The sequence below is a fragment of the Anomaloglossus baeobatrachus genome, chromosome 6 (genome assembly GCF_048569485.1).
Source record: "Anomaloglossus baeobatrachus isolate aAnoBae1 chromosome 6, aAnoBae1.hap1, whole genome shotgun sequence".
NCBI classification, from domain to species: Eukaryota; Metazoa; Chordata; class Amphibia; order Anura; family Aromobatidae; genus Anomaloglossus; species Anomaloglossus baeobatrachus.
In genome coordinates, this window is record NC_134358.1 from 173,920,974 (window position 1) to 173,945,483 (window position 24,510).

The window sequence follows — 24,510 nt, forward strand, 5'->3', positions numbered from 1 at the left end:
CGATGGGCTGGAGCATTGACGTCCATGAAGATGAAATTAGGCCTGTGCTGTTCATGCAGGGGCACAATGACTGGATTAATGATGTTATTCTAGTAATGGCTTGTCACTGTACCATTCACAAAGTGTAGGGCAGTTCTGTATTGAAAATACAGACCTGCCCACACTAACACCACCAAAGGCTCATCTGGTGGCAACAGTGGCTGATGCATAATGCTCTCCTTGAGATCTCCAACATCATTGGTGGTCATTGTTTCTGTGCAGCATGAATCGACTTTCATCAGTGAACAGCACTGAGGTCCACTAGTCCCTCATCCAGCAAGGCGATTACACCTGCGCCTTGTGGTGTGATCAAGTACCTTTGCACGTCGTCTAGCACGTAGACTACACTGATAGCTGTGAATGGTCTGAAGTGACACTTGGGTATCTTTCACCTCCATTAAATGTGCCTGGAGTTGTATGACATTCATTATCTGGTTCCGAAGGACATGGTTCATAATGACGCAGTCATCAGTGTGGTATGTGGCCAAAGGACCTCTACTTCTATGTCCCTTTCTGTTACTCTTCCAGTCTCTATCTTTGTTGCAACGTGCTGATGGCACTATTAAACTAAGCTCAGCAGCCACTTTCATCTGAGAACATCTTGCTTGAAGCCTTGCAATGATGACGTACTGTTGATCTCATGTTAGGTGTCGCTTTGGTCTCATGATGTCAAAATGTGAACAGCATGTTGAGGAGTACTGTTTACATACCAACTCTAATTGAACCCCGAAATTTGGGGAGGTTCATGGATCAAACACCTGTTGTGAATTTTTTCATTAAGCGGGTCTGGTCAGTCTCTAGAATAGACTCCTCAGATTTTATAATGGGCCATAAATCCTCCTGACAGGTTGAGTACTGTGTCATACCATGCCTGATGAAGGGACCCGAGATGTCTTGAAAGCTTGCTTTGTAACATCACTTTATTTTATTTTAGTTAGCCATTAAAAGGTATCACAAGATTATAATCTCTGCAGTCTCTGACATGGTGTGTCCCATTTAAAATGAAAAAAATTGGGAAAAAGACCTGTTTAAAAGGATAACCAAATATTTACCTGGTTATACAGGATTGAACATAGCTACTCTTCTATAAATAGCACCATACCAGTCCATAAGATGATTGGTTGTGTTTGGTATTGCAGCTCAACTGTACATTATCCAGTATGAGCCATCGTGATAAATTCGGTGCATGTTCAGACTGTCTGATCAGCGGCTGATTGACTGCGACCTTCACATTATGTTTTAATAGAAAGAGATGTTTCATCTAATTCAGACGAATGTGAAGGCCGCAGTTAGTCACTCGATGCACCCGCAGGATGTGAATACCGGTATTCCAGTGAAGGACAGAGTAACAAGTCCATAGGAGTGGTGCCAGTCTGGATGTGAGCACAGGGGATTTTAATTATTTCTTACACCCTCCCTGTTCGCATTAAGTGTAATTTTTAAAGTATCTGACACTTTTCAACTGCAATTCCACCAAACCTGTGGACAGATAAGGCACTTGTTCTTTTTTTAAAAAAAAAAAAAAAAAAAAAAAAAAAGTATTTATTCTATAACTCTGTAAAACTCTATTAATAACTGCCTGATAGTGCAAACCACATTGTAAATAATAGAAAAATGAAAGCGAAGCATTAATTCAAAAGTAATGATAAGTACCTTTGTATCATGACGAATTGTAGTAACAGTAGTGATAACTTCTACTTTCTTTAGTTTTTCATCCTCCTCCTTTTTCTCTTCAACCTTTTTCTCTTCAACCTTTTTCTCTTCAACCTTTTTCTCTTCAACCTTTTTCTCTGGGGTTGCTGATGCAATCAAGTTGGTTTGGGATGCACCCTTTGTAGTGATGTATGGGCCGGTGCCCACCTCTGTGGCAGACACAGAATCCTTCATATACAAGTCATGGTTTTCATTCACTGATGCTAAAAGCAAATGTGATATTTGGGAAAAAAAATAACTAAGTATGGGATGGTTTGTTTAAAGCAAGCAAACAAAAAAAAAAGAGCTGAGTATGCGCAGATTGAGATACAAATGGCAAACCCTTCACCATAATTAACATTAGTTTACATGAGGCCTGTATATAAACTGTATGAATGTAAATATCCAATCAGAATATTCTACTGATAATCATTACACATTCTTAATGTTAGGAGGAAAGCTGCAGATCTGTTAGTACGGTAGATGGTGAGCAAGAATAACTTAAATGCAACTTATCTTGTACAATTAAAATATGCAATAAAACATCCTGTTTGCATGAGAGAAATAATCACAACACTGCTTTCATTTTACAAGAGGACAATACAAAATGAATGCTATGCAATGATTGATTATAAGGACACTTCGGCCTAATTCAACGAGACCGACATTGTTCACGGCCTCGAGTTGTGCCAAAAATGATGTGACTTTTCAAAGGTTTTTATGCAAGAATATTGGAGTGAAAGTTTTCATAAATTTATATTTCAGTACATTTATGTATTTTCAAAAATATTAAATTTCCAGTTACCAATTTACAGTTGTATACCATGTGTATAATGCTGGACATACCATATAGCCCATTAAAATTACCTCCTTTCAGACTGAATCCTACCTAGTACTTAGCAGACTTGGGTCAAAAGTTATGCAGGATACACAGTTACCCTGCAGTCACCACACTATGACAAAAATGGAATTACATGCTGTTCGCTAGCCCCTTCACGACCTCCGATACACCTTTTAATGGCAGTCATTCAGGGGCCTTATTCCTCAGCAGCACTTTTTAACAGCACTGAGGAATAAGTAAATAGAGACGCATGATGAGTGAAAATCCTGCTGGTGACAGCGGGCATCGGCCCCAACCAGTTTTGGAACTCATCAGGGCCGATTAACCCCTTAATTACCATTATCTATTGAGACAGTGGTATTTAAAAGTTTAAACTGGGGTTAAAAGACCCCCTGTGGCAGGATTGGCTCCCCGCAATGATAATCTGATGACCCCATGGTACAGTGGCTTGTAAGATTGAGCTATAAGCAGGTAATGTCAGGTCTCGTGCTGCTGTTAACAAATACAGCAGCACATGAGATCACTGATCAAAATAAAAATATTCATGTCCCACAGTGGTACCCAAAAAATCTCCAGCTCATTGCACAAAACCTCACATACAACCCTGTTTGCCAAAAATAAAAAAGTTACAGCTCTCACAACATGGCGTCAGAAAAACAATTTATTATAAAAAAAACTACATACCGTATTTTTCGCTTTATAAAACGCCCCCCAAATTAAGAGATAAAAAAAAAAAGGTAAAAAAAAATAAAAAAATTATACTCCGGTGTTGTCTTACCGAAGGGGGGCAGCAGTGGTGGTGAAGCGGGGTCACAGGAGGCAGAGGTTGTGCTGGCAGCAGCAGCGGTCCGTGGCGGCAGCAGCAGCGGTGGTGGGTGAGTGGTGCAGCAGGCCGGTGCGGTGAGTGTCCCAATCTTTCCGTGGTCCCGGTTCAAATGATGACGCCTGGAGCGGCGCATGCGCAGATGGAGCTCTCATCCAAGAGCTCCATCTGCGCACGCGCTGACTCCTGGCGCCATCATTTGAAACTGAGACCATGGACACACTGGGAAACCTGCTGCACAGTCGTTCGCACGCACAGAGTGGCAGCCAGCAGGCTGCCCGTCCACCCGCACAGAGAGGCAGCCGGCATAGACAGGCACCTGGCTGCCGCCCGCACGCAGGCACCCGGATGTCGCCCGCACGCAGGCACAGGCACCAGACTGTCGCCCGCACGCAGGCACAGGCACCCGGCTGCTGCCCCGCACGCATGCACAGGCACCGGCACCCGGTTGCTACCCGCACGCAGGCACAGGTAACCAGCTGCCGCCTGCACGCAGCCACAGGCACCCGGCCGCCCGAACGCACCCGGTCGCCGAACAGACAGGCCCCCCCGTAAAGCTATAATCAAATTTTAAGACGCAATACAAAAAAATGCAGCGGGAGCCCACACATTTTTTTAAATTATTTATTTAAATAACTAAAAAAAAATGGGCTTCCCTGTATTTTGATTGCCTGACATCACAGTGCTGTAAAAATAAATAAACCATTAAAAAAAATGACTTAGCGCTCCGCAGTATTTTTGATTCTCAGAGCCGATAAAGCAGACGGCTAGGGGCTGCCACCCCCATCTGCCTGGCGTTACCTTGGCTGGCAATCAAAATACAGGGAAGCCCATTACATTTTTTTTATTTAAAAAAATAATTAAAAAAAAATTTTGATCGGCAGTCAGGTAAAGCCAAGCAGCTGGGGGCTGCGATTCTCGGCAGCCCGCAGCCGCCCCTGGAAATGGCGCATTGTATCTTAGCGCCATTTCCAGGTGCTTTACCCGGCTCGTCCAGAGGCCGTGATGGCGGTGGCTAGCTGGGTAATAAAGGGGTTAATACCAGCTTTGTATTCTCAGATGGTACTAAGCCCGAAATTCATGGTGTCACGTCAAAATAGACATGGCCACCATGAATTTCTAGGAAACAGTAAAAAAGGACACAACACAGAGAAATTTTTTTTTTATTACAAATAAAACAAAAAAACATTTAAAGACTCCACTTTTATTATAAAAAATCCTTAGTCCGACGTAATCCACAGGGACAGCAATATCAGCTTCATCACTCTGTACAGACACAGTCTATACACAGTGAGAAGCAAAGAGCAAAGTCAACTCTGCTTCATCTTGTGCACAGTCTATACACAGTGAGAAGCACAGAGAGCCATGTCAGGCTGCTACATCGTTCAGGGCAGAGCGATGAAGCAGAGGCCGACAGTGAGGGGATGATTGCACTTGCGTCTCGCAGTGCATCACCCCACTCTCCCGACAGCAGCGCTTCAGCTGTGGAAATACATGCAGCTGATCCACTGCCGTCAGGAGATTGTGTGCAGTGATGCGATGACACTCGCATCACGGTGTGCCAGGACCTGTGATGACGTCATACTCACGTGACCAGTCTGTAGCCAATGATGTAATACAGCATTTACTGGTCACATGGGTATGATGTCACGGTGACGGAAGGTCCTTTTAACCAGAGGTTCTTACCGGGGGGAACAGCAATAATCGGATGGACGTGTGAGCAGAAGTGCTGGGAGGCAGAGTCTGCAGGACGTCGTGGGACCTGCAAGTATGATCAGAATGTTTTTTAATAACATGCTTTTTATTTTAACAGCTGTTGGACCCGAACGGTTACACGAACTGTAAGACGAACATCCCAGAAAGATCGTGTTCGAGGTCGTATGCACGAACACCATGTGTTTGATACGGACACCGAACTTTATAGTTCGGGTTCGCCCATCCCTACTCATGGGCTCTACAAATGCAACATGGTGGCCACAATCTATTTCAGCCAAATTTGTTTTCCAAAATTCAAATATTGCTCCTTCCGTTCCGAGCCCTCCCATTTCTCCAAACATAACTTTATGACTATATGTGGGATATCCCCGCGCTCATAAGAAAGTGGGCAATAAACTGTGAGATCCAGTTTTTGGTATTACCTCTTGTAAAAGTGTGAAGTTTGGTGCTTAAGCGACAACATTCAAAAAAGTTTAAATATGACACCCTAATGTTCTCAAATTCTGTGAAGTACATGTGGGTTGAAAATGTTCCCTATACCCCTGGATAAAGTCCTTAATGGGTCTAGTTTACAAAATGGGGTCTCTTATGGGGGGTTTCTGCTGTTAAGGTACCTTAGGGGTCCTACAAATGCAACATGGTGTCCGCAAGTTTTATTGTGTGTTCCAAAATTCAAATATTGCTCCAAACATTGGTTTCTGACCACATGTGGGGTATTAGCGCACTCAGAAGAATCTGGGTAACAAATTTTGAGATCCATTTTGTCATGCTATTTCTTGTGAAAGTGAATAAATTGGGGCTAAAGCAACATTTTTAGGTAAAATGAAAATTATTTTTTTCCATTCCACTTTACATTAATTGCTGTGAAGTACCTGAAGGGTTAATAAACTTATTGGATGCAGCTTTGAATACTTTGTGGGGTGCAGTTTTTAGAATGGTGTCACCTTTGGGTATTTTATGTCACCTAGGCCTCTCAAAGGCAGTTCAAATGTGATGAGGTCCCTAAAAAAATGTTTTTGTAAATTTTATTGGAAAAATTAGAAATTGCTTATAAACTTTGAACGCTTCTAACTTCCTAACAAAGTTCTTCACTGCCCCTTCTCTTCCATCCTCCTTGTTAGATCCAGTTTTCTTTTTATGTGTCCAAATTTGGTTGTTCTAATAAAGGATTATTATTGTGCATTTTCTACTCCTTTGTTCACTGGTTTTTACATTTATATATAGATGTATAAAAAGTTGACGTTTCCATGGCAAGTGAAGTAAAACCAAGTACAGTATTTTTCTTTTATAATCACGGACATCATAGTACTATATTACATATATTAGGACCATTATACAATCTCCCACTACATAAGCTACCAGGAAGCCCGAACTCTAAAAGGCATTTGACTTTTCCTATAATATTTCCCTTGGAACAAGCCTTGTTTTTCTTATTTTACTGAATTCCTCCCAATTCTAATATGTCACTATTAAAATAATTTACATGGTCTTAAAAAAAAAAACCCCACATTATTTGCTGGAACAAAATAAAGGTCTTCTTCCAACATGTATATTGGGAAGATAGTACGGTAATTAATTTCCAAGTGTATCTCAATTTACACAATTTTTAAAAAAGAAAAATTAAAAAGCTGAAAGCAGAGTTCTGATAAAAATCCATTATAAAAATGTTGTCCAAAGCAAACAAAATGTTTTAATAGTTTTATTAAAATTTTCAGTTCAGTTGACATCACATCAAAAGAGTTTGATTGTGATTGCTTAATACCATACATTTCAGCATCAATAGCTTTTATTCAGTTATTATAATAGGTTCACCCTTTACCTATTGATGCATATACATTCATGGCCAAAAAAGTGTTGGAACACTTGAAATTGTCCCAGAAAATGAAGTATTTCTCCCCTTAAATGATTGTAATTACAGACATTTATTTTCTGTGTGTGCATTGGAACACCAGAAAAAAAACCCACAAAAAAACCACAGAAAAATAAAAAGGAAAATTGGATATAATTTTAGAGACAAAACCCTAAAAATGGACCAGACAAAATTGTTGGCACCCTCAACTTAATATTTTGATTGCACACCCTTTGGAAAAAATAACTGCAGTCAATCATTTCCTATAACCATCAACAAGCTTCTTACACATATCAATTAGAATTTTGGACTCTTCTTTTGCAAACTAATCCAGGTCTCTCATATTTGAAGGATGCCTTCTCCCAACAGCAATTTTAAGATCTCTCCACAGGTATTCAAAGGCATTTAACTCATTGATGCCAGTTCAGAACTCTCCAGCTGTTTCTATCCATTCCTAGGTGCTTCTTAAAATATGTTTGGGGGTCATTGTCCTGCTGGAAGACCCCATTTCATGTAGGACGCAAACCCAGCTTTCTGACACTGGGAACTACATTGAGACTCAAAATACTTTTGTAATCTTTAGATTTCTTGATGCAATGCACACAGTCAAGGCACCCAGTGCCAGAGGCAGCAAAACAACCCTAAAACATCTTTGAACCTCCACCATATTTGACTGTAGATCCTGGTTTACCAAAAAGCTCTATATTGGTCTCATCTGTCCACAAGATGCTTTTCCCAGATTGATTTTGGCTTACTCACGAACATTTTTGCAAACTGCAGTCTAGCTTTTTATGTCTCTGTGTGGCAGTGGGGTCCTTCTAAGGTCTCCTGCCATAGCATTTCATTTCAATCAAATGTGGACGGATAGTTGGCGCTGACACTGATACACCCTGAGCCTGCAGAACAGCTTGAATTTCTTTGGGAAACTGAGTGGGGCTGCTTATCCACCATCTAGAATATCCTGCGTTGCAACTTTTCATCAATTTTTCTTTGCCATCCACGTCCAGGGAGATTAGCTACAGTGCCATGCATTGTAAACTTCTTAATTAATGTTGCACACCATAGACAAAGGATCATCAATATCTCTGAAGATGAACTTGTAACCTTGAGGTTGTGGATAGTTTTCAACAATAGTGGTTCCCAAGTCTTCAGACAGTTCTCTTCCCCTCTTTCTGTTCTCCATGCTCAGTGTGGAACACACAGACACACAATGCAAAGATGGAGTCACCTTCTCCCCTTTTTATCTGGTTTGTGATTTACTTGCCACACGGTAAGTTTGAACGAGCATCACATGCTTGAAACAATGTTTTTTACCCACAATTTTGGAAAGATGCCAACAATTTTGTCTGGACAATTTTTGGAGTTTTATGTGAAATTATGTCCAATTTGTTTTTTGTTCCAATACACACAAAGTAAATAAACATGTGTATAACAAAATGTGTCATTTCAATAATTTTCTGGGAGAAATACTTCATTTTTGGGATCAGTTTTTTGGGTGGCAACACTTTCACCCATGACTGTGTATTTGTCGCATGCATTGGTGACAAACATACTGCCCGATTTATTTTCAGTATCTCCATTTTACTGCAGGCCCTGATCAGCTCTTGCCATGTGTGCTTCTATATTCAGATCACCATGTCTCCTACATTCAGATGCTTTTTCTCCTGCATTATTATGCATTGTGTGTTTTTGCTTCACACTCAAATGAAATGAACAATCCTAAATCTGTAATTATGCATCTACGTAATGGATGGATATATGTGGAAATAATAAAAACGGTTTCATTTATATAACCACAAGCACGTGTGTTTTGGGTTTTTTTTTTACATAGACCATAGCAAACTCTAATATTTTATAGCAAGTGAAAAGCCTCCAGACCTAACTTACATGTTACATGTGGCTATTAATGTACTTTGACACCTTTTTTTAATATCTATTAGATGATAATACAAGATACTTGGAGAATGAGGAAATACCTAATAGGTTGGAATAAATGGCAATTTTTAAAAGTAAATTTGATAGAAGTGTTGCTTAGGCACAATACTTTGTTTTTCGTGCATGAAAAACGCCATATAGTATACGAGGTTTGTGGTGTTAATTATCACAAAATGAGCTGTACAGCGATTAATGAGGGCTGACATTTATGTTTTAAATAAACAAATACATAAAAGATGTAGTAAAGTGCAAATAGAAGGGCACTACAGAGGCCAGAATCTGGACCTTGTTACTAGGCAACTACATCCTATGCAGCAGGAGAGAGACATGCCCAAATCGCAACATCACAGCAACAATGACTATAATCAAGTATACATAAGGAAGGTGTCAACACTAAGCCACACGCTTTTCTCTCTTTCAGTTTGCAGCAATTTTCACAACTGAAATTACAGATGGAGGAACATCAATACATCTAATATACAACAACATGTATTTGATTGGCATGTCTCACATTTGGCCAGCATCTGAAATGGTTAAAGTTTATCTTCAGTCCAAAATATCATTCAATTATTAAGCAATAAGATCATTGACCTCATAAATGACTTATGACATACATTACAAAACAAGAATGCCGCGGAGACACCATCACATGTTTCTCAACGCTGACAGGAAACTAGCCAGGTCTTTCACCAGGAAGGAATAACCACGGGAAGGGCAGTCTCCAGTCAAGGAAACCGCCTATACAAAAACATGGTATCCATCCACAGACAGCTGTTTCGGGGTATTTACCCCTCATCAGTGTGGAGTAGGAAACTGGCTAGTGGGAGCAATGCCTAGTAGAAGACTATATAGGTAAGAATGGTTGACCTCGGGGAGATTAACATCCAACACCGCGGAGACACCTACTAGGCATTGCTCTCACTAGCCTGTTTCCTACTCCACACTGATGAGGGGCAAATACCCCGAAACAGCTGTCTGTGGATGGATACCATGTTTTGGTATAGGCGGTTTCCTTGACTGGAGACTGCCCTTCCCGTGGTTGTTCCTTCCCGGGGAAAGACCTGGCTAGTTTCCTGCCAGCGTTGAGAAACATGTGATGGTGTCTCCGCGGCATTCTTGTTTTGCACATTTTCCCAGGGGCCTTGTTCTAGTGTCACTGCATTGAGAAACACATGATGGTGTCTCTGCGGTGTTGGATGTTGATCTCCCCGAGCTCAACCATCCTTACCTATTATGACATAGATTGTCATCATAAGTAGATAAGAAATATATGAAGCAGTCACAGGAGCTGAGCCTGCTTAATACCAGACGGCACCGCTCTTATATAGCCTGCATCTGGAGTGTGCTCCAATCACTGAGGTTTAACCACATAAAATCCACCGTGAATTTCTTACTACAGCTTAGAAATGAGATCAAGGGCTTAATTTAACTCCTTTGCGATGAGATTGTGGGGAACTGGTAGATTACCATGGCAGCTGGGGTCTGCTGAAGATCCCGTAATTGCCATGTTAGTTCTCCTGTGACCTTTATAGGAGAACCACGATTTCCCTATGCAGTGGTATTGCAGAATATATACACTAAACAAAAATATAAAACACAACACTTGTTTTTGCTCTCATTCTTCATGAGTTGAACTCAAAGATCTAAGACTTTTTCTATGTACACAAAAGACCTTGTTTTCTCAAATATTTTTAACAAATTTCTCTAAATCTGTGTAAGGCCTCTGCCACACTCACGTGAAATTCACGCACGTGCCGAGAGACACGTATTTTCCCTGCGTGTTGCGTGCAGGTAAGTACGCGTCTCTGGTACGTGCGTGACACGTGTGTTCTACGTGTGCTATCCGCGATAGCACACGTAGAACCGGTAATTATTATACTCACCTGGTCCTTCCTGATGTCCGCGCTGCTGTCCGTGGTGCTGATCCTCGGTCTCCAGCCCTGCCGTCTCCCCGCTGCTGCTGCTGCCAGGCAGTGAAGTGAATATTCTATGAGAATAATGAGCGGCGGTCGGCAGTAAGAGGCAGCAGCGGCAGAGACAGGAGGGCTGGAGAAGGTGAGTTAATGTTTTTTTTTTTTTTCAATGACATGTGTGTTTTCTCCGGCGCGTGTCACACGGGACCGCATCCACACTACACCCGTGTGGTGCGGGTGCGGGCCGTGTGACACCCGTGCTGCCGGTGAAAAAACGGACATGTCAGCGCTTTCAAAAACGCACACACGTACAAACGCACACGGACACACGTTCCGTGTGGTTTTACGTGTGTGTGCCTGCTACAATAGGGTAGCATTGGTTAAAGTGTCTCCGTGCCGCCGGTACGTGTAAAAAATGACAAACACGTGCCGGAGGCACGGATGTGTGGCGCAGGCCTTAGTGAGCATTTCTCCTTTGATGAGATAATCCATCCACATCACAAGTGTGGCATATCAAGATGCTGATTAGACAATGTGACAACTTGAACATGCTGTCATATACACCAATCCAGAGCACCCCAAACACGCTCAATGAGTGACCTGTCCAGTGAGTATGTTGGCCATGCAAGAAATGGGATGTTTCCATATCCCAGGAATTGTTCCAGGTATAGAGATACTTGCAACATGAGGCCGTGCATTAGCGTGCTGCAACATGAGGTGATGGTCGGGGATGAAAGACACAACAATGGGATCTCATTACGGTATGTCTGTGCCTCCAGACTGGTATAAAAAAAATGCACCTATTTTCGATTACCATAACATACTACTGCCCATACTATAACCCAATGGCCACTGTGGGCAACATGATGAACAACATTAACATCTGCAAACTGCTCACCCACTTGATACAAACACAGTCTACCTTCTACCCTGTACAGTGAAAACCAGACAACACTTCTCCAACAAGCCAGATGCAATTGAATGTGAGCATTTGACTACTCTAGTCAGGTGGAGACCTAGATGAGGAGCATAAGCATGTGATGAGCTTCCCTGAGATGGTTTCTGACTATGCAAAAATGCTTTGGTTATGCAAACCAATTATTGCCCCAGTTGTCTGGGTTGCTGGTCTTAGACGATCTTGGAGCTGAAGATGTTGGATGTTGAGGTCCCTGGGCTGGTGTGGTTACCCATGGTCTGCGGTTGTGAGGCCAGGTGGATGTACTAACAAGTTCTCTAAAACACCTTTGGAGGCGACTTATGATAGAGAAATGAACATTCAATTCAGGCAACAGTTGATGGACATTCCTGCAGTCAGCATGCCAGTTGCTCCCTCAAACTTGCGACATCTGTGGCATTGTGCTTTGTGATAAAAGTGCACATTTTATAGTAGCCTTTTATTGTAGCCAGCCTAAGGCACATGTATGCAGTAATTATGCTGCCTAATCATCATTTTGATATGCCACACCTGTGAGGTGGATGAATTATCTCAGCAAAGGCGACATGCTCACTCACACATATTTAGATAAATTTGTAAACAATTTGAGAGAAATAGGCCTTTTGTGTACATAGAAAACATGTTATACCGTGTTTTTCCTGAAAATAAGACACGGTCATATTACTTTTGGAGCTGTAAAATGTGCTAAGGCTTATTCTCGGGCAAACATGGGCTGGGGGTAAGTTTACTTGCCCAAAAAAGTCGACCCCCTTTCCTAGGAGAATCATACTTACCAAACCCTAGACGTCTGCGTTGCTCCCAGGTCCTCCAGCGATCTTTGGTGGGTGCTACCTGCGAGTGCTCCCAGCAGGTATGCTTCATAGCGGTCCTCCCCTGCTTCCGGGCGGCACACACACACACACACACACACCAGATAGCACACACATACTCACCACATCCGGTGATACCTATTGCTTCCAGCTGGCAGGTGAACCTGAGATGCAATGCAGTGAAGCACGACGACCTGCGATGGACCACTGATGCGTTCCACTGCAGGTCATCACGGTTCACTGCACTGCATTCCAGGTTCCCCTGCCAGCCAGAAGCCATAGGTATCACCGGATGTGGTGAGTATGTGTGTGCGATCTGATGTGTGTGGGTGTGCGTTCCACTGCAGGGCCTCCCGTTTGGTGTTTGGTGAGTCTGATTGCGGGGTCTTCTTTTGTCTCTCTTTTGGGGGTGTCTGGTTTCTATAATGAAGTGTCCTGCAGTATTCTTTACCTTCATTATTCAATTGCGACTACTGTTTATTTTCGGGTAAACATGGTATCTTAGGTCAGCCCACTCAGATCTTAGTTTAGTGTAGTACAGTGAGGAAAATAAGTATTTGATACTGCTGAGAGCTTATTTTTGGTACCATTTTGGGGTAAATAACATTCTTCAATCTCTTTTTATTCAGATTTTTAAAATGCTGAGTGAAGAAAAACCAGCAATTCACTTATTATTTTTATCTTTTGAGCGATTCCATCAGGTGTTAGAAGTGAGAAGACCAAGTCTTTTTGCGGGTTAGTACTATTATAATGATAGAAAAATTAAATATTTTGTTTGTGCTTTGCAACTTAACCCCTTCACGACCGCGGGCAGTAAAATTACGTCCTATTTTAACATGACTTAACGACCAGGGACGTAATTTTACTGCTTAAAGTTCATTTGATTGCCGTGGCCATAGCAACGGCTTTCAAATTATGTCCCCTGCTGTTTCTTACAGCAGGGGACCTTTGCTTCACCCCAGGGGGTTGGCATCGCCACCCCCCATCGACGATCGATGTGATTGGCTGTTCAAATCTGAACCGCCAACCACATCTTTCGCACTGATTTCGGTAAAAATAATGCCGGAAATAGTGCGATACTGTGAGATCCAGCTATGAGACGCTGTAGCAGGTACAGCAGATCATAGGTGGATCTCAAACATGCCGCTCCCAGCCCCTGCAGCACTCATTGGAGCGATCGTGCTATGACGCGCAATCGCTCCAATCAGTGTGCAGTGGGGCGGTTTGATTTGCTGGTGGCCGCCCTCCCCACGCCTGTGCTTGTCTGGGGACCCTCCCCCAACATGTCTGCAGCGTGCAGCACTGGCTGGTACTAGTGGTACCACGCCACCGCTGCTGCTGCTGTCACGTCACGGAGCAGGAGCGGTGAGTATTGTGCTCACCTTGCAGCCCCTGCGCGCTCCTGTGATTGCTCCTGCGCGCACCTGTAATGGCCCCTGCCCGTGCCCCCCTGCGATCTGCCCCCCAACATCCCGATCTGGCCCCCCCCGACATCCTGATCTGCCCCCCCCCCGCCATCCCAATCTGCCCCCCCGACATCCCAATCTGCCCCCCGACATCCCAATCTGCCCCCCGACATCCCAATCTGCCCCCCGACATCCCAATCTGCCCCCCGACATCCCAATCTGCCCCCCGACATCCCAATCTGCCCCCCGACATCCCAATCTGCCGGCCTCCCCCGTGATCTCTATTCTGCAGCTCCTCCGGTATCTCCCTCCTCCTCTGCTCTCCCCCTCTGCTGTCCCCCACCCCCTCTGCTGTCCCCTTCCCCCTCTGCTGTCCCCTTCCCCCTCTGCTGTCCCCCTCCCCCTCTGCTGTCCCCCCGACGTCCTCTTACCTGACTTCACCGGCCGATCACATCTGCCTCCATCGCTGGGTCCTTCTTCCTGGGTCTTCTGCTGAGCTGTCCAACTTCCTGCCTGCTGGCTGCTGCTATAAAGCTGTTCCTCCTGCTAATCCTCTGGGTACTGTGAGTATAACTTTTTTTTTTTTTCTTTTTTTTTCCTCTATCCCATGTCCATTTTTACACCTCATGCGTCCGTGCGTCCCGCCGAGCGCTGATCAGGGATGCAGATAACGTATCTGCATCCGTGGTCAGTTTTCGGCGGGACTTTTTTTTCCCCGTATCCCTGACGCTTTTTGAATCGCATTAGTCCGTGCGTCCCGCCGAGCGCTGATCAGGGATGCACATAACGGATCGGCATCCCTGCTCAATTTTTGGCGTGACAAAAAGCATCGGGGATACGGAAAAAAAAAAGTCACGCCAAAAATTGAGCAGGGATGCCGATCCGTTATGTGCATCCCTGATCAGCGCTCGGCGGGACGCCCAGACGGATGCAATACAAAAAGCGTTGGGGATACGGAAAAAAAAGTCACGCCAAAAATTGAGCAGGGATGCCGATCCGTTATGTGCATCCCTGATCAGCGCTCGGCGGGACGCACGGACGGATGCGATACAAAAAGCGTCGGGGATACGGAAAATAAAGTATCGCATCTGTCCGTGCGTCCCGCTGAGCGCGGATCAGCATCCCTGCTCAATTTTTGGCGTGACTTTTTTTTTTTTTTCCGTATCCCCAGCGCTTTTTGTATCTCATCCGACCGTGCCACCTGCAGCGGCCGATCACTGCGTCTGTGCGTTTGAAAAGTCAAATGGTGTTCCTTGTCTTCTGAGCCCCGCCATGCGCCCAAACAATTTCCACCACCACATATGAGGTATCTGCGTACTCGGGAAAAATTCCACAATAAGTTTTATGGTGCATTTTTTCCTGATACCGTTGTAAAAAGAAAAAAAAAAAAAGCTACCTTGTTGCTGCAAAAATTTAAAAAAAAAATTAAAAAAAAATAAATAATTTTCACGGTTCAACGTTATCAACTTTCAGTGGAGCCCCTGGGGGTACAAGGGGCTCACTAAACATCTAGATAAATTCCTTGAGGGGTCTTGTTCCAAAATGGGGTAATTTGTGGGGGAGCTCCACTGTTTAGGCACCACAGGGGGGGGGGGTGTCTAAAAACGTGACATGGCGTCCGCTAATGATTCCAACCAATTTTGCTGTCAAATGGTGCCCTTCTCTTCTGAGCCACGCCATGCGCCCAACAATTACTTTCCACCACATGTGAGGTATCTGCGTACTCAGGAGAAATGGCACAATACGTTTTATGGTGCATTTTTTCCTGATACCCTTGTGAAAAAAAAGCTACCTAGTTGAAGCAACAGTTTTGTGGTAAAAAATTTTTTTTTTCTTTTCACGGCTCAACGTTATAAACTTCTGTGAAGCCCCCAGGTGTTCAAAGTGCTCACCAAACATCTAGAAAAATTATTTAAGGGCTCTAGTTTCCAAAATGGGGTCACTTGTGGGGGAGCTCCATTGTTTAGGTACCTCAGGGGGTCTTCAAACCCAACATGGCATCCGCTAATGAGTGCAGCTAATTTTGCGTTCAAAAATTCAAATGGCGCTCCTTGCCTTTCGACCTCTGCCGTGCACCCAAACAATTGATTTTTACCCCATATGGGGTATCAGCGTACTCAGGAGAAAATGCACAATAAATTGTAGGGTGCACTTTCTCTTTTCTCCCTTGTAAAAATGAACATTTTATGGCTAAAGTAACATTTTTGTGTTAAAAAGTAAAATTTTCATTTTTTCCTTCCACATTGCTTTGGTTCCTGTGAAGCACCTAAAGTTAATAAATTTCTTGGATGTGGTTTTGAGCAGTGTGAGGGGTGCAGTTTTTAGAATGGGGTCACTTTTGGGTATTTTCTGTCACCTCGGCCTCTCAAAGTCACTTCAAATGTGATGTGGTCCCTAAAAAGAATTATTTTGTAAATCTTGTTGGAAAAATTAGAAATTGCTGATGAACTTTGACCCCTTCTAACTTCCTAACGAAAAATTTTTTTTCCGAAAATTGTGCTGATGTAAAGTAGACAAGTGGGAAATGTTATTTAGTAACTATTTTGTGTGACATAGCTCTCAGATTTATGGGCATAAATTTTCAAAGTTTGAAAATTGCAAAATTTTCGCACAATTTCCTAAATTTTCACAAATAAACGCAAAAAGTATCGGCCTAAATTTACAACTGACATGAAGTACAATATGTCACGAAAAAACAATGTCAGAATCGCCAGGATCCGTTGAAGCGTTCCAGAGTTATAACCTGTCAAAGTGACACTGGTCAGAATTGCAAAAAATGACCCGGTCATTAGGGTGTTTTAGTGGCCGGGGGTGAAGCGGTTAAAAACTATATTTTACAAAAATTAATTTGTTTTTGAACCGCCATATTCTGAGTTGTAATTTTTTTTTCTGAATTAGCCATATTAGGACTTGTTTTTTTTGGGGAGGGTTTATCCTTTCCCTTCATTCCATTTATTTTTACATATGACTTTTTGATCGCTTTTATTCAATTTTTTGTGTCAGTATGATGAAAAAGAAACATTTTTGGTGTGTTTTAAATTAATTTTCTTTATGGTGTTTGCCATATGGAATAAACAACTAGACAGTTTTATAGATCAGATCGTTCTGGATGTGATTGCGATTCCAATTATGTGACCTTTTTTTATTTTAACTCAAACATGATTTTTTTGTGTTTTTTTTTTTTTTTACTTTTTATTTAGTCCCAGTTTGGGCCATGAATATTTTTTACTTTGATCACTGGTCTCCTGCATTGCAAGACTTATGTCCTGCAGTGTTCACTGTCTCCTCAACAGAGCAAGTTAGACTCTGATGAAAGCACGATATAACAGCCCACTGTACTCTGGGGTCTTCATATGACCTCGGGATACCATGGCAACAATAGGCACCTGCTATTCCGATTGTGGGGGCAGATCCTGTCAAAGCGGTCTTTTAACCACTCCCCTGATTGACAGTGGTCATCAAGGGTTTAATGGGTCTCTATCGATAACAAAATCAGTCGGGGCCAATGGCCACAGGTATCAGCTGTCATGTACAGCCTTCACCTGCAGGATTTTCGCCTACAGAGGGGAGAGATGGGGGGGTGGGCTATTCACTTATTCTTCACTGCCAATTTACAAAAGTGGTTAGTAAGAAGGCCCCTTGACGGCTGCCGTTTTATTACGTATTTGCGGTCATTAAGGGGTTAATGATTCTCCTGGATTCCCTGTGTGAGTGGGCAGTTTATATACTTGGTCACAAGCCTACTAAACTCTTCTCACTGTTTTAACAGGAAAGTCTAGTTGGCATGTTATCACAAGAAAGCAAATTTATACATATGATCATGTAACTGCCCACCTGCGCAAGGAATATAGGGGTATTGACCAAAGCAGAGTGTCTGCTCCCCTGGAATAAAACAGCTTTTGGTGCTGTAATAATGCCCCTTGACATAACTGGTATCTTCTTCAGTGAGCCTCATCAGAACTACAGTGCATGATGTTGTGCGCCTGCACTAGATATCTTACAATGAAATTGGTGATCAAGTAATTGGTGCAATTTTTGTTTACCCATATTGGCAACATGTGTGTATAATGTGAAGACTTATTTATTGTTTAAGCATTAGTCATTAGATCTTGTAGAATACCATTATACTCTTTTTACCAGGCAGATTGGTAGTGTAAGAACAAGGGAGAGTTGCACTACATATTATACAAGGCCCTTATATCTTAAACTGTTTTTATTAATAAAAAGTACATAAGAGTCTTGTATGAATAACATGTATGTGCGCCCAATATGTGGGATGGAAGCAGCTGTGAACACACATTCTGTATGGCAGTTGGCGGAAGTGATATAATAAACATTGTCAGATTATCAGATTACACCTTTTGTGGGTGTAATCTGACAATTTAAATAAAACTAAATAAAAAGTACGCAGAGCGTGGAGGTCATGAGTCATGTGTGGGTGTCCTTTGTTCCTTTAATTGTGATACTGTCACTCGATAAGAAACTTTACCAGCTGCTAAATTTCCAATTCTAATTTAAGTGTATTACAGAAAATGTCTTTGCGCTGCTCCTAAATTATTATTAAATGTCTTATTACTCATGTAAGGCAAATACACGATTCTTACCCCCATCTAAGCTCCGGGACATCGTATAACGTTTGCTAGAAGAACGTTCAAAATAGGGTGCGGGCCTATCAATCAGTGCACTTGCTCTCCTCGTCTGAGCTTGTGTCCTCCCACTGTAGCGGAACTTTGACCCTAAGGTAAGGAATTTTTTGGGAGGTGCCTCTGGTAACAACAGCCTATAAAAATGGATAGATTGTTGAAAGAGATATGATAGCACATGGGATGAACAAGGATAATGAATAAACATTTTTCTCTTGGGACCAATGTGCCCAATCACATTAGAGGTGGAGCTTAGTCTTGGACAAGACCCTACGTAACAAGAAGAGTCAGACAAGATGAATGTGCTTGTCATGATTAATAAATCATATAAGCAGGCAAATTTCAGCATTTAGCCATTTAACAGTTTACCATCTGTGGCTCAGCTAGGTATAATCCTAAAGAGACTTATGGTGTGCAAAACAAAATGTAATTTAATACAATAAATATAAAATAAATTGATTAATAAATATCCAGTGCTGAAAAGTAGAAGTAGTGCTATATGTTTGAATTTGTAAAATTGTTAAGACAAAGCAACTTATTGTAAACTTGCAAAAATATTATACTAGCAAAACACAAAGAAATATGAAATATAGTAACTGGCTTACCTAAAGAAAGTGTGATGCTCCACACACACTTTCCATAAGCGTTTGGCAGCCCGGTGGTTTGGTAACTTGAAACCAATCGTACTTTCAAATTGTTCAAACTGAAAGGAAAGCACATTTTACAATATGTTAGAAATACAACGATCATGTTTTGTTCACAAGGAACCCATGTTTCAGAACATTTAAAGAAACAGTCTAGCAAAAAAAAAAATCCACCCTTGCACAAAACACCTGATTATCTTCTCTTTGCTGTTCAGTAGCCTTTATTTCGAAACACCATGATGAATCAGCACAGTATGATATGAACAGCTAGCGCTAGGACCATCTCTGCCTGCTGGGTTAACATTATGATTATCCACCCATCTACTTTCTCCTAAATTATATAATTTATTATAAATATACAGTCATGAAGACTGAATTGTTATTTCCTACATTATGACTGTGCAGTTATCATCAGTAACTGTGATAGGCGTTTGTGTCCACTACGAAGAACTTCAGTGGGACAGAATCCATGCATTTTCATCATACAGAAAATTCAGGAATCCTTTGAAAACATGAGAGTAGGTAATTCCCAGGAGGTCACCGTGAATATCGCATAACCTTTTGAGAAGTATATTAGAATTTTCATATATAATAGAGACTAGTGACAGGATGAAGTTATAATAAGAGTAAATCACTGGAATGCTACTTTATATGCAGTAATGTGAGTACTAAAATCGTACTGCTTGTCTAACAAACATATCTCTAACCAATGATAAATTACTCAATTTTTCTATGGTTCTAACAAGGTAACATAAAATAAATGTAAATGTAAAATAAATTTTCTTTCTTATAAAATGACACACATAACATGCGATAATAGTTTCTGTAGAAGGTCTGACCTGCTAGATCTCAAGCCATCCTAAGTACATAGGGTCACACTATTGAGCGGTGTCACCTTTTAAGTTTTCCCTTCATATCTGGATGGATAGCAGCACCTTTGTGAAGGAAAAACTTAGAAGCCAGCACCATTCAGTTCCCTGCATAACAATATGCAAAATGAAAACTGTGAAAAAGGTGAACCGTTAAATCAGTGATAACGATCCCAAAAGTCCGTAATAATGGCATATCCCATCAGAATGCCCTTTTAATGTGTTTTGTGAAAATCCTATGAAAGACTCCAAGCATGAGCAAATATTATATGTAGGTAGAGAAGATAGTTCAAACATTTAGAACAGAAGGGTCCTATTAAACCAGACTTTAATACAATTTCTGGTGATAGATAATACTCATGACTTGCACTTAGCATAGCATTTAATTTTTACCAAGATCAGTAAACTACTCCCATGATTCACCCTCAAGTAAAACAAGCACGAATAGCTTGAAAGCAAATGCAAGCTTTAAAGTGGTTGTCCGTTACTTTAACAATGATGGCCTATTCTTAGGATAGATCATCAATGTAAACAACCCCGACAACCCTGATGATAACTTGTTCCTGCTGCCAGCGGAGGCCGGAAGTTCTCAGTTGCTGAGTTGCACAGCACAGCTTTATCAAATGTAGAGTGGCCGCAGTTGGGTATTACATATCAACCTACTATCTGAACCAATAGGAGAAGGAAGTACAGTACCCAGCAGTGGCCGCTATGCCATAACAAAGCTGTGCTCTGCGGCTCCATAACTGAGCACTTACGGCCGCTGCCAATATCTGCACCAGCTGATCTAATGGATAGGCCATGAAAGATATAAATGCATTAACAATACACAAACTTTTAAAAAGTCATACAAAAAAAATACATCACATATAGGACCAAACATTTAAAAACAAGTGCTGTACTAGAGAACATCGGTCTAAAATGACCCTGAGTACTAATCTATATATTTTTTATTTTAGACATACAGTAAACAGATAAAAACAAATTTCCATACAATTCTGTAAATTCATTACTGATCAAATCTGTCTATCAGGCTGTTGAGTCAAGTTACAAGACCTGTGGCCAATCCACACATCGTAGTCCATCCTCAAACTGTAATACATGGACTTTAACTTTGGCCTAACTATACAATTTAATAAATATATGACACCATATGTGCAAAATGTAATTTAGAATTGTGCGGATATGACAAGAGGAAAGAAAAGATCAATTTCTATAAGAACTCTGACATACCTCTCCTGGGCGGATCTTGATGTAAAAATTATTCCTCTTATATGAAATTTTCAGCACCTTTGGCCAGGCAAAGCGATTTATCCGTAGTCTATCCCGATATATCAATAAGCCACTGGCGCACACACCTAGCATAATTTCAACTCCTTCTGAATCCTGTAAAAGAGAACTTGTTTATATTTTCTCTAAGAAATATACTCTAAAAATAGGGCTCAATCCAGTCATGACACATTGACCATGAGATAAACAATTGTATTGCAATGCTGCATAAAAGATAACCTCAAACAAAGCAAATGGTGCTTTACAATTTATGGGGAGGCTGTCAATGGCGCAACATTGGCTGTCCCGCCCTGAGTATAGGGCACAGCAGATGAGAAGCTGCAGCTCTGTTGACGTGACGTCAACGGAAGCAGTCGAGTCACTGGCAGGAGCAGTCTGTGAGCGCTCTGTCCCGGCAAAGAATGGCATTGGGCACAACAAGCAGGCAGGTAGCAATTACCTGCTTGTTAGTGCTTAGGCAAATTTTTTATTTATTTATTTTTTAAAGGGAATAGATTAGCAGGTTTTTACTATGTAATCTAAAGACAGCATGCTGAAGGGGTTAACATTGAGATTTCATTAATGTGTCTCTTATCACAAAGTGTGTTTTTGTTTACCTGCTATGTTAGTTTAACCCCTTTACGACCGCCGATACGCCTTTTAACGGCGGCATTTTAGGGTACTTTTTCCGATCCGCCGCTTTTTAACGGCGGTCGGAAAAAAGGGTCTAGCTCCCCCCAGAGTCAGAAAATTTCCGGGGTCTCAGCTGCCGGGGGTAGCTGAGACCCTGGAGATCATGATTCGGGCCGGTTTTTCCGGTCCCCAGTCACGTGATGACCGGTATACACCGTATACCGATCATCAAGTTATAGTAAATGACCGCGCCGGTAAAAAATGATTTATCTCCCATCTGGCATGATCAAACATGCCAGATGGGAGATAAATCTTTTTCCCGGTTCCCTCCGGTCCCCTCGGTATCCCCAAAGTACCCCCCCGACCCCCAACCCCCTCCCGAAAATCCAAGATGGCCGCGCGCACCGCCGAGCACAGCAGCGCGCCGGCCGCATTTACACTGTTCCTATGGTTTCTGTCGTATGTGCCATAACACATACGACAGAAACCTGCTCCCCAGGCCCCGCCGGGTCCCCCCCTACACCCCCCCCCTGGTGTTCCCCGGTGTCCCCCGGTGTCATACATACCTGTCGGAGCGCTGATCCCCCGCGGCCCCCTCCTCCGGCTCCTTCACAGCAGACGCCGGTCACATGTGCAGAGCGCGGCTGTCAGCTTCCTGTGTTCAGGACGCTGGCTGCTGCTGCTGCTCGGCACACTGCAGCTGTGACCCGGGGAGAGTGGGTGCAGATTCTTTGCACCCACTCTCCTCAAATGGAGGGTCTGCCCTACTAGAAAATGGGGGATACGTTCCCTGAACGTGTCCCCCATATTCTAGAAGGTCCAGAGTCGATCCAGAGTTGGTCAATCAGGGAATGTTTTGGGGAGTGTTTTTTCAAATAAATTTTTTTTTGTTGTCATTTTTTTTTTTTATTACTGTCAATTAGTTATGTCGGGTATCTGATAGACGCCGTGACATAACTAATTGCTGGGCTTGATGCCAGGTGACATTACACACCTGGTATCAACCCCATTCATTACCCCGTTAGCCAACACACCAGGGCGCGGGATGAGCTGGGGCGAAGCGCCAGAATTGGCGCATCTAATGGATGCGCCACTTCTGGGGCGGCTGCGGCCTGCTATTTTTAGGCTGGGAAGAGTCCAATAACCATGGCTCTTCCCATCCTGAGAATACCAGACCCCAGCTGTCAGCTTCACCTTGGCTGGTGATCTAATTTGGGGGGACGTTTGTTTGTTTTTTTTAATTATTTATTTATAAATAATTAAAAAAAAAAACAGCTTGGGGAGCCCTCCAAATTGATCACCAGACAAGATGAAGCTGTCAGCTGTGGTTTGCAGGCTACAGCTGTCTGCTTTACCCTAGCTGGCTATCAAAAATAGGGGGGACCCCACGTCATTTATTTTAATTCTTTTTTTTTTTTTTGGGCTAAATACAAGGCTAGGCATCCTTTAGTGTCACATGAAAGGCACTAAAGGGCGCCAGCTTAGAATATGAAGGGGGGTGGGACGTTATATATGTTTGACATCTATCCATTCATCCATTGAAGCATTTTACGCTGTGTGCCCACAATCAGGGTTTGCAACGTTTTGGGCGCAGAGTGTTTTCCCTGCGTCCATAACGCTGCGTTGTGCAGTAGAAGCACAGTGGCAGGATTTTTAGAAATCCCGTGCCCACTGTGTTTCTTTTCTACGCAGCATAAATCGACCTGTGGCGCAGCTTCCCGAGCCTCAGCATGTCAATTTATGCTGCGGAGATGAGTGTTCTGTGCAGGTAGAATAGAGCTAAAGTCCACAGCAGCCTGAACCCAAATCGTGGGCATGGGCAGCTGCGTTCTCCCGTGGACAACACTCACATTTCTGCAGGAGGCTGACACTGGGTACTAGACGCCGTGTCGCTGGATCATGGCCACATAGCCTAAAGGCTACTTTACACGCTGCGATATCGGTCCCGATATCGCTAGCGTGGGTACCCGCCCCCATCTGTTGTGCGACACGGGCAAATCGCTGCCCGTGCCGCACAAAATCGCGCAGACGCGTCACACATACTTACCTGCCCGGCGACGTCGCTGTGACCGGCGAACCGCCTCCTTTCTAAGGGGGCGGTCCGTGTGGCGTCACAGTGACGTCACTGAGCGGCCGCCCAATAGAAGCGGAGGGGCGGAGATGAGTGGCCGGAACATCCCGCCCACCTCCTTCCTTCCTCATAGCGGCCGGGAGGCAGGTAAGGAGAGGTTCCTCGTTCCTGCGGCGTCACACATAGCGATGTGTGCTGCCGCAGGAGCGACGAAGTACATAGTTACTGCTGCAGTAACGATAATCGAGAATGGACCCCCATGTCACCGATGAGCGATTTTGCACGTTTTTGCAACGATGCAAAATCGCTCATCGGTGTCACACGCAACGGCATCGCTAATGCAGCCGGATGTGCGTCACCAATTCCGTGACCCTAACGACTCCGCATTAGCGATGTCGCAGCG

At 43.0% G+C, this 24,510-nt stretch overlaps 1 protein-coding gene across 25 annotated transcripts in view; it reads right to left on the reverse strand.

Annotated features, from left to right (window-relative positions):
* Positions 1 to 24,510, reverse strand: part of EPB41L3 (erythrocyte membrane protein band 4.1 like 3) — a 311,036-nt gene that overhangs the window by 108,402 nt on the left and 178,124 nt on the right. For 20 of the 25 annotated variants that reach the window (XM_075314519.1, XM_075314518.1, XM_075314504.1 and 17 more), the window contains exons 9-12: positions 21,368 to 21,520; positions 19,227 to 19,324; positions 18,583 to 18,758; positions 1,693 to 1,955 (exon numbers count right to left, since the gene is read on the reverse strand). In XM_075314519.1, the coding sequence (XP_075170634.1) occupies positions 1,693 to 1,955; positions 18,583 to 18,758; positions 19,227 to 19,324; positions 21,368 to 21,520 (690 nt within the window). The remainder of the gene's footprint in view (positions 1 to 1,692; positions 1,956 to 18,582; positions 18,759 to 19,226; positions 19,325 to 21,367; positions 21,521 to 24,510) is intronic. The other 5 variants (XM_075314499.1, XM_075314506.1, XM_075314508.1 and 2 more) reach the window with 1 other exon arrangement.